This window comes from Nylanderia fulva, unplaced genomic scaffold (genome assembly GCF_048542155.1).
Source record: "Nylanderia fulva isolate GAGA-0341 unplaced genomic scaffold, ASM4854215v1 Scaffold13, whole genome shotgun sequence".
NCBI lineage: Eukaryota > Metazoa > Arthropoda > Insecta > Hymenoptera > Formicidae > Nylanderia > Nylanderia fulva.
The window spans coordinates 3,276,729-3,287,720 of NW_028189518.1; the positions used below are offsets into that span (position 1 = coordinate 3,276,729).

General features: G+C 32.9%; 1 protein-coding gene across 1 annotated transcript; it reads left to right on the forward strand.

Annotated features, from left to right (window-relative positions):
* The first annotated feature begins 588 nt into the window (after positions 1-588).
* Positions 589-10,253, forward strand: LOC114932411 (uncharacterized). The gene is made up of 15 exons (XM_085479878.1): positions 589-938; positions 1,067-1,166; positions 1,565-1,954; positions 2,187-2,729; positions 2,802-3,823; positions 4,168-4,331; positions 4,671-4,823; positions 5,093-5,160; positions 6,181-6,347; positions 6,521-6,590; positions 7,105-8,007; positions 8,249-8,934; positions 9,048-9,211; positions 9,577-9,726; positions 10,069-10,253. Exons 1-15 carry the CDS (start codon positions 787-789, stop codon positions 10,146-10,148), a joined length of 4,812 nt encoding a protein of 1,603 aa, XP_085336004.1. The 5' UTR covers positions 589-786; the 3' UTR covers positions 10,149-10,253.
* The last annotated feature ends 739 nt before the right edge of the window (positions 10,254-10,992 follow it).

A 10,992-nucleotide genomic window follows, 5' to 3' on the forward strand; every position in this document is an offset into this window, starting at 1 on the left:
CATAATCAGATAAATAAAGATTTATTCTAAGAGGAAATAAATGCATTAATTAATAATTAAACATTGTGCTGAAAAACACATAAAAATATTTGTAAACCAAGTATAAACGCAATCGCTTATTATACAATTGTTTATTTTGCATACAGCTGATTTTGTTGCATTGTAAATAGGTCACTGCCGACTGCATCTTTGACCTAATGTCAGTTTAACTAAGTTTTGCATTTTAAAAAGTACACTCTGTACTTTATAATGATCACAATAGTCAAATATTATAGGTTTTTAATATATTTAAGTAATTTAATAAATTTGTTAAATTTTCATTGAGAATGATCTGCATGTTAATTTGCAACGTGAGAATACGTTTTTTTTTCATTAAAGATAAGTTTTGTAAATCAATCTGAATACATTTTAACATTTTACTTATGCAACATAAATTAATAACTGTGATCCTGCATACACAGAGAATGTATGTATATAAAAAAGAATTTTCGGGAAAAATTTATATGAATAAGTAAAGATTATTTAAAGAGAGAAATTTCTTATATATATATATCATATATATTATCATATATCATATATATATATATTGAGGATTCATATTAATGTAATTGTATGTACTTGACAACAGCTAACATCCTGTTAAATTCTGATAACGCACTACATCATAACAGAGAGGAAGAGAAGCGTCTAGTCTAGTTTGCGAGTTGATATACAACTGTCCATTATATTAAACTCTCTTTCTCGCTGGTCTCCTCACGAAAATAAATTTTTCTGTATTTAGCAATTATGAAATTTTTATACGTCGTATCTGTGTTTGCTATTCTACAAAACAGACTGATTACTGAAATAGTCAGTCTTACCCCCCATCTACAAGATTATTTGGATGATTTATATGATTTCATCCCTAATATAGAAGGAAAATGTAGTGAATTAGTTAGGTAAGATATAATTATATATTCTCTCTTTTTTCCCTCTTTATAAATTGAAATAATATTCGTAAAATATTCAATATGATTGATACAGTGCATAAATAAGCTAATGTGTTAAACTTACACAATGTTTGTAGTGTTCAAGAATCCCGAAAAGTTCCTTACATAGAAACATATAGAGAGAAGACATGGGGTCTTTTTTATAAGACTCGGACTCGATGGAATTTCAGACTTGAGGTAAGATTTGAGCGTGTAAAACTTCTGCTGTCTGTTTCTGCATAACACACTTACTTTCTTTCTCTCTCAATAAAATAGAATAATATTATAATGTACAGAAAATTGTATATAATATTTAACAAAGTATACATATCATAGTATATATATTTGTAAATTTATAACATAATATTTAAAAAATTATATTTATATAAAATATATTCGATTATTAGTAGAAGAAATATTATTTTATTTTTTGATAGAGAGATATTATTTCTAAGATAATATTCTATTAGTCATCTCAGTTATTTTACCTTTTTAACCAATTAATTCTGTATTTATATTCTCTAAAAACTTGATATATCTCTTCATATATATAAATATTGTTACGTCGCTAATAAAAAAATTTATTTATATTTCAGTTTAACCCATCATGGCGCAAACAATACACGTGTTGTACCGGATATGAGCTGACGGAAGATTTAACATGTGAACCAAAATGTCACCAGAAATGTGGAAACGGCACTTGCGTCAAACCAAATGTATGTACGTGTAACCCAGGATATGAAGAAACACATTCCGATCCTGTCTGTGTTCCTCAATGCACTCACATCTGTGTGCATGGCAAATGCACTGCGCCTGAAGTTTGTACGTGCGATTACGGATACTCATTGAACAAGGACGGCCATACTTGTGAACCTGTTTGCAATTCAGGTTGTGACTCAGGATCATACTGCTCCAAACCCAATCACTGTGCTTGCCTAAATGGATACACCGATTTATTTATTCCTACGGATGAGGGAATACTTCACGTAAGTAAACATTACAATTTATTTGATTTTGTTTATTTAACACAATCACGAACAATGTAAACATAAAATCAAAATTGAAAGATTGTGATGATTATGTTATGTTGTGTGTTTGTATCGTGAAAAAATAATTCTTGTTTCAATTAAATAGACATTAATATTAGAAGAGAAAAAAAACACAAATAGATTGAAAAAAATCATATGTCGATAAACATTCGCATCTTTCTATACCCAGAAATGCCGAGCTATTTGCAAAAATCTATGCATTCACGGTAAATGCATCGCTCCTGATACCTGTGCTTGCGATACTGGTTATGAACTTGATCCAGAAAATATATTCATCTGTAAACCCAAGTGCGAACACGGTTGTCTCTACGGCACATGTGTGAGACCCAACCAATGCATTTGCGACCGAGGTTATTCCTTGGAAAATCCGTCGAAACCCAAGTGCGAACCAATTTGCAGTGTACCTTGCGTCATGGGTACTTGCGTGGCCCCCGAAAGCTGTAGCTGTTTTGAGGGCTACGGCTTATTTGAAAATTCAACGTACAATTGCCAACCGGTCTGTGAAAAAGCTTGCTTCAATGGAAACTGCACTGCACCTGGCGTATGCACTTGCAACAAGGGATTTCGACTGAGCGGTGATGAATCAATGAAACACGTTTGCGAGCCTTATTGCGAAATTTCTTGCGAACCATTTGGCACTTGCACCGCACCGAATGTTTGCACTTGTTTTGAAGGATATCGCCTAGCTAACAAGACCCAAGTCAAGAAAATCGTTAGTATTAAAAAAGAAAAAATTTACATAGAATAATTTTTTTATATTTACATAGAAAATATTAATTTTCAGGATATGCAAAATTTTGTTGATAACTCAGTGTGCGAGCCGATCTGCGACACAGAATGCATCAATGGATTTTGTAGCGCTCCTAACAGGTGCAGCTGCAATATCGGTTATCAACCGTCAGACAAGTTCGCCAATATCTGCGAGCCTATCTGTGGCTATTGCATAAACGGTGTCTGTAGCGCTCCTGAAATTTGCACATGTAACAAAGGCTATCGCCCTTCGAATGTATGCAAAGATATGCGTTTTCTCAAGACCATAGAACCTTGCAGCACGCCAAACCGATCTACGACGCACTGCGAACCGATTTGCAATCCTAGCTGCGAGAATAGTATCTGCGTCAAACCCGGCGTATGCGATTGCTACTCAGGCTATAGTAAATCGACGCATTCTATAAACGTGTGCGATCCTATCTGTCACCAAGGCTGTAATGAAAATGAAATCTGCAGGGCGCCCCACCTGTGCGATTGCAAAGATAATTATCGCACGGTCTACGATAAAAAAGATGTTTCGTTGCGGAAATGCGAGCCGATTTGCACCGTCGACTGCGGAAACGGCACGTGCACGGCACCGAATGTCTGCTCGTGCTTCGATGGTTATCGAAATGTAGAAACGGGTAGGTGCGAGCCTTTTTGTTCAACCTGCAACAACGGTACATGCGTCGCACCTGAAGTCTGCGAATGCGACGATGGTTTCGTCCTCGAAGAGTCAAAGAAAATCAAACCCGGAATATGGAGTTTAGGTTACATTCTTGAGAATGGACCAGGAAACGGAAGCAGATGCGTGCCGCGCTGCGAGAATTGCGATAACGGTGATTGTGTGGCACCGGACGAGTGTCGATGTCGTGCTGGTTTCGTCAAAATCAACGGTACCTGCGAGCATGCGTGCAAGGATGATTGCGGCACTCACGGCGAGTGCATCGAGGAAGATGGGATTTGCGAATGCAACTACGGATGGACTGGCCGGAATTGCGATCGACCAACCTTGTGCATCTCGATCTTAAACGGCGACGATAATCGTACTGAGTCGTAAGTGTTTATAGAATGCATTATTTTATATTTTTATATATTTTAAATAGGTAGAATAATAATTAGCATCACAGCAATAAGAATATTTAATTATATAATGAAATATTTAAGTGGATACATTATTAACAAATATATTAATAAATTAAATAATTGAATCTCCCTCTCCCTCTTCTCTTCTCTCTCTCTCTCTCTCTCTCTCTCTCTCTCTCTCTCTCTCTCTTTGTATTCTCTTTGGTAGGACGCTTTGATATTATTATCAGAAAAACTTTGCGCGCGTGCCATTATAACGATATCTGAAATGAATAGTTTATGTGAATCATCTGTTATTCTTTTTTTTCTTACAGATTCAATGTTATAGAAGAACAAAATAATACTATCGAGCATGTACTTATAAATAATCCAGTATGCCCCGAGTGTATTAATAAGATAAACAATGAGACTTTGTGTTTTAAAATGCATATTAATGACACAGAGAAGGAAACACAAATTGGTTGTTTAATGAATAAAGGTTTGTTACAAATATACATTTATTTAAAATTTCTTTTTATCTCTGAGAAAAAAAGCAGAAAGATAAAAAATTCAAAAATTTCTTCCGATTATGTACAACGATATATAAATATATTGAAATTGATATTAACTTTTTCAGATATGTTTATGTATTCAACATAGTTGTATTACATGTTATTACATTAACATTATATATATATATATATATATATAGTATATATTAATTCTTTTAATTACATATATATTTGCTTTTCTTATTGTTTCATCAAATCTTTAATTCTGCTTGCAATATAATATTGCACGACAAACTAATAAAGATTTATTACTTTTTTTGTAATAGAATGTCTCACACTGAACAGTCAGTATAGAACTGCAAAGGAAATGATCAAACTAAGTGGAATCGTAGGTGGTTTCGGAATATTACTTCTGATAAGTGGAGTAGCAATTTATATAATACTACGAAAACATCGAAATAAACGAATGGCTAATCTAGGTATCATTATCAAATTTCATTGTACATATTATCTAGTAATAATTACAGAAATAATTTCTCAATTATACATGTTTATTTAGAAAATGCTAAAGAAAAATAGAGTATAAGTTATAAATATTAACTTTAAAGAAGAATAGAGTATATAAATAATTATCGCGAAAATAAAAGTAAATCTAAAAAAAAACTTTTTGAGAGACGTAACAATAAACTAAATAATGTATAATTATAATATTATTACTCATTACTTATCAAAATATTCTTTTTAACAGGTGATGAACAGATCATTTGCAGGCACAGTACATCAATGCAAGGGCTAATTGAACAGTGTAATATTAATTCTTAATATAAAAAGTGCTACAGAAAGCTTAATATGGAATTTTTGAAATTTTGCTTGAAATAATAACAAACGCAAAAATTGTTTATTATTAACTGAATTAATTGTTAATTAAAATTAATTAAAAATGTCTATATTCATTAATATAAGATATTCAAATAAACTACAATTATGAATTTTTAAATAGGCATGTTTTAAATTTCTATCTGTTTTATTTCGTTTCCTTACAATTTTTTCACAAAACCTTGAGATCTAAACTACAAAAAAACTTAACCGCGCATCTGCGGGAAATTTCTTCTCTTTGCTGTTGTACATAGCTCTTATATTAATTCATTTTATTATTTTTTTATACTAATTGTGTAAATGGAGTCACATCAAGTGCATTATTGTCACAAAATGAGACGCCAACTTCACACACGCATAAAATAGTCACTGGGTGATTTACTACTATTTGCTTTAGCTAACTGTGTTTATCATGGGAAATACAAAATTTTTGTGTGCGTTTCACGGTTTTAAATTTTCTATCGTTGATTCAGAATTGATGATGCATCGATGTACTATCTAGTTTTCAAAATTCTCTCATATCTACTGCTATGGAATTTTTTGAAATATTTTTTTATACTTTTTCCCGGTATTTCTTTCGTGGAGAGAGAAAAATGAAAGATGTATAAATCGCTATTTATATATATATATAAACTGTGTATAAAAACTTTTATATATAAAAAATAAATATACATAAACTTTTATATATATTTGTGACTTATTTAGAACAAAGTGTTTTTTAAAACAAATCCTATTTCATCCTATATTATCTCAACATAAGTTGGTATCAATACTTTAAACGAACTTTATACTACACATACATATCCATTTCAGTAGACTCTCTGATAGCACAGCACATCCTGTCTCATTAGAACAACGTAGTTCATATGGAGAGCAGAAGATAAAAGAGATAATACACAGAAAGAAAGTGATGCATTAGTCAGTTCTAGTTTTACGAAGCAAGTGTCAACATCATAAGAGAAAGAACGTGCTATGGGGTTGTTTAAGAATTTAATCATTATATTGATTGTTAAAATATTGTTTCTACAAATGGACAAAATGTATACAAATGGAACTTCCGTAACGCTTATATCTAAGCCTTCTGTAAACATACCACTTGAGAATTCAACGTGTTTTAGAGTAGAAAGGTATTTTTATATTTATTATATTACGATCTTCTCTTCTATATGTTAAAATTATATTCTATTTATATCTACATATTAAGTATCTATTTCTGAGGGAAGAGGGGGGTTGATATATTTAAAATTTTTTTTAAATAATCTTTTTTCAAAATACGTTAATCTTGTTAATTTTATTATAGCAAACAGTTATCACGATATGTTCGTTATAACGTTTTTTCTAAATACGACCGATATAATTACAAAAAAGAGGTAATAAAATCTGAATTAAATATATAAAAAATGACAAGAAGAAATGAGAAATAAAATTTTACAAAAAGAGAAAAAAACAGTAAAAAAATTTTTGTATACATGTCCAATGCTTTCTTCTCATGATTACTCTGATCTGCAATGTAAATTTTTGTTTTGCAAATCAAATTAACTGAATTATCAACTGAAAAATAAATGAGATATTGAATTAATGAAACACAATTTCAGAAAAACTAATAAATTGTCCGTACACTATATTCAAATTTATATGTTAATCAGATCAGATATTATTGCTTTGTGGCAAATTCAATAAAAAAAGCTCCATAAAAATGCATCAGTAAATAGTATCTAAACGAAAAATTAGTATCACATCACAAACAGAGTATACAAAATTTTATTTCTTATCTTTGTATTTATTTTACAAATATATATCTTTATAAATGCTCTTTTTCTCTCGCTTTCTCTGTTTCTTTTTTCTTATTACCTTTTATTCACTAATTTGTAAATTAATTTATAGTACTACACCATATTGATCGAACATCGTGAATGCTGCCAAAATTATACTCAAATCGGTCAAGATTGTGCACCGCATTGTCCGCAAAATTGCAGAAAGGGATACTGCTTAAAACCGAACGTTTGCACATGTCACACAGGATATCGCGCTTTGAACGACACAAACGATAAGGAAACGTGCGTGCCGGTGTGCACGAATGGTTGCATCAACGGCACGTGCGTCGAACCTGAAGTATGTAGCTGCAACGAGGGCTATTTGATGGATTCGGACGGTTTCACTTGTCGTCCGGCCTGCGACGAGGAATGCGAACGTAACTACGGATATTGCTACGAACCGCATGTCTGCTCGTGCCTTCCCGGTTACAAGAAAATCGACAACAACTCCTCCTCGTGCGAGCCCGTTTGTGATCGCGCTTGTATAAACGGCTACTGTGCTGCGCCTAACGTTTGCAAATGTATCGATAGTTACGAGATAAAACAGTCAGATCGCTTTACTTGCACTCCTAAATGCGAGACCTGCAGGTCCGGCGCGTGCTTGGCATCAAATGTGTGTATCTGCAAAATGGGTTACGCGCCGAAGCTGATCAGTTGCGAACCACGCAAAATGGGCACCTGCAACGCACCAGAGGGTTGCAGTTGTAACGATGATTACGAGCTTCGTAATGGAAGTTCAAAATATGTATGCGAACCAATCTGCGAGAACTGTAATAACGGCACGTGCAACGCGCCAGGAGTATGTGTCTGCGACGAGGGTTTTGTTTATGATAATCAAACTCGAGTTTGCAAACCGCATTGCACTATACCTTGTGGACCGAATGAGAAATGTACATCGCCCAATACATGCACTTGCTCCCAGGGGTATCGCTTCAATACAAAACTATCGCAAGAATTATTATCTACGACAGGTGTAAGTACAGCAAGTATAATAGTTCTATATACAAAATAAAAAAGTTTATTTTATTATTACAACTCGATACAAAAAAGAAAAATTTTTTTCTCAAAAGAAATATATCATAAAAAAAAATCAAAATCCTTATTTAGTACTAATAAAAAGAGATGCTTTATAATTGAAGTAACTATGAGTATTTCTAAGATTATAATCGCAGTTTAATTAAAAAATATGTTTTTCCGTTACGTCTTCGATAAAGAGTCAGATAAATGGAGAGAACAAGAAACCTCAATCCCAATGTGTACCAGTTTGCGATTTCGAATGCATCAATGGTACATGCACCGCTCCAAACGTGTGCACCTGTAACGAAGATTACGAACCATCGTGGCTGAAGCTACATAAAATGTCTTCGCAGTTAGAATATAGCCCGACGCGTATCTGTGTGCCGCGCGGTAAATCTCGTTGCCAACCTCCGTGCAGGAATAATCAGATATGCATCGCAGCTCTCATTGGTCGAATAACAATTTTTATTTGCGATTGTAACGACGGTTACACGAGGGATCCTAACGGTCACTGCGTACCCCATTGCATACAAAAATGTTCCAACGGCACGTGCACAGAGCCAAATCGTTGCACGTGTAACGCGGGTTTCGCCCTGAAGAACGAGAACTTATGTGAGCCGATTTGCGAAAGAGGCTGTCAGAATGGCGACTGTGTCGGCCCGAATCATTGCATTTGTCGCGACAGTTTTGTACCAAATACTGGGTCTTTTGGGGCTGAATGCATTTCCGCTTGCGATTCCCTTAATTGTAGCGATCACAGCGCGTGTATACTTGAAGACGACGAGTACAGATGCAAGTGTCACTATGGTTGGACGGGAATGGATTGCGATGAACCGACTATATGCGTTATCAAAATGGATTTCAATCACAGCGACGTGAATAAGTAAATATTATCGATCTATTAATTTCAAATCTTTTATATACACATGAAAAAAAATATTCGCTAATCAAATAATTAATAATTTGCTTAATAAATGATATATCATATAATTGCAGAATCACGATCCGCAATGATACAAATAATAGCGTAATCATAGCCTATGAAAATGCGCCGTATTGTTATCATTGTGACAGTTCCCTTAATAAGGAATCACTCTGCTATTTGATACATTCTGATAAAAACGATACGACTCCAATCATCGGCTGCTTATTTAGTACAGGTATTTGCATTTTATTTTAAAAGAGCAAAGAAACTACTTACCTTTTCATTTAAAATTTTGTTATTTATATACATTGAAAATTATACAATTATACTTATACATCAAAAATTATAAGAAAGTCTATAACTTTCATTCTTTTAAACTCTTTTCTGTTCTAAGTGATTGTCTTCAGTATAAAAAAATGTAAGTTCTTGTTCAGTATAGAAAGACGTAATTTTTAGCTAGTAAAAATCAGCTACACTATTTACAAATTTATCAAAATAATATAAAATTGAAAAGAAAGCTATATTTTGCATTCTATTTATTAATGTTTGAGTTTGTATTTTTTGTATATATTTAATATTTATTCCATTTTTATTTTTCAGATTTGCCTTGTTATTTGGCGTCTCATTACAACGCCTCAATTAACGCTGCTAAAATAATTTGGATCTTCGTGACCATTGTGATATCAATTACGACAATTCTAATAGCATATTTAGTATATCGCAGACGCGAAAAGAAGAAAATAGACACAGGTATATATTTGAAAATGTACAAGTAGAGCTAGAATATAACTTTTAACACAGTCTATTTGTATTTTGATAAAAATAATTATTAAAAGTTAATTGTGACATCCTACTTCCGTATTAGTACGAGATAAATCATGACAGACAATCATGAGTCGCTTCACGTGAATGATAAGAGAGAAATACGCACAGCTTTCTCAGCATTAAAATAATCTCTTTTAATACTCTCCATTTATTCGTTATAATAAATAAATAAAATAAAATGTTTATTTTATAATTAGCTTATTTAATATAAATTATTTATATAATTAGATTTTTATTCTATTTCGCTAAAAATAAATTATTTCACAGCAGGTATGCCAACAAACCTCTTTCTGCGAGAATCTTTCGTCACCGAATCTTTGTTACCTGACAGCGTGTTCGAATTTTGAAAGAAACAATATGAAGACCATTGTGAAGAAATGTAATAGCCATGAATAAAGTAGTCAGTAATAAATATAATACTTATAATAATAATAAAATTTTTTTAGAGATTATATTTTATTTTTTTGTTACTGAGACATCTCCCCTAAAAAATTGAATAACTTTTATTCGATGATTCGCTTTGAATAATATATTTGAGTAATATTTTAATAAAATAGTTCCGCGTATGTAAGAGAGAAGATAGGCTGGTAGAATGATTTCTTTAAACAAATATGTCTTATATATATATATATAAATATACAAATAATTATTAGAATAAATTCAATCTAATGTGTAGAAAAGGGTCAATTACAATTCACGCGATTGTCCTATTAATACTGTCAACGGTCCATGAATAGATTCGCGTGAATAGGCTGTTTAAAGTACAAGCTGTGACGCAATCGAAGTTGCTGAACAACCCTCAACTATAATAAAACATTGCTGTTGCTTCGAAACAGTTTTTGATATTTACGGTCGTGATATATCGGTCACCTCGTTCAAACTATAATTACTGCCCCAGTTGCACCCTTGCAACCGTAGATGTCTGCCGACGATAAAACAGCGAAACGTCATTCTAAACCTAACTCCAACTTGAAGAAAGAAAGAGAGGAGGCACGCTGGTCCCATTGCCCCTTATTTTCACCCAGACGCGAATCGATTACAGCAAATTGCCCCAAGTTAACGTCCGACAAACGCTATGGCTTCGTGTCGGTAACTTCGTCTCGCTAGAATAAGGGATTCTAATGATTGATAGAAATCGCGAGGGAAAATTTCTACTGGCGGATAAGAAAGGGATGAGAAACCATTAGCGTT

Bases quoted from the DNA above. Each gene is read 5' to 3' on its own strand.
- LOC114932411 (XM_085479878.1), top strand. From the start codon at position 787: ATGAAATTTTTATACGTCGTATCTGTGTTTGCTATTCTACAAAACAGA. The intron at 1,167-1,564 runs GTAAGATTTGAG...TTTATATTTCAG, and splicing joins GATGGAATTTCAGACTTGAG to TTTAACCCATCATGGCGCAA. The intron at 1,955-2,186 runs GTAAGTAAACAT...TTCTATACCCAG, and splicing joins CGGATGAGGGAATACTTCAC to AAATGCCGAGCTATTTGCAA.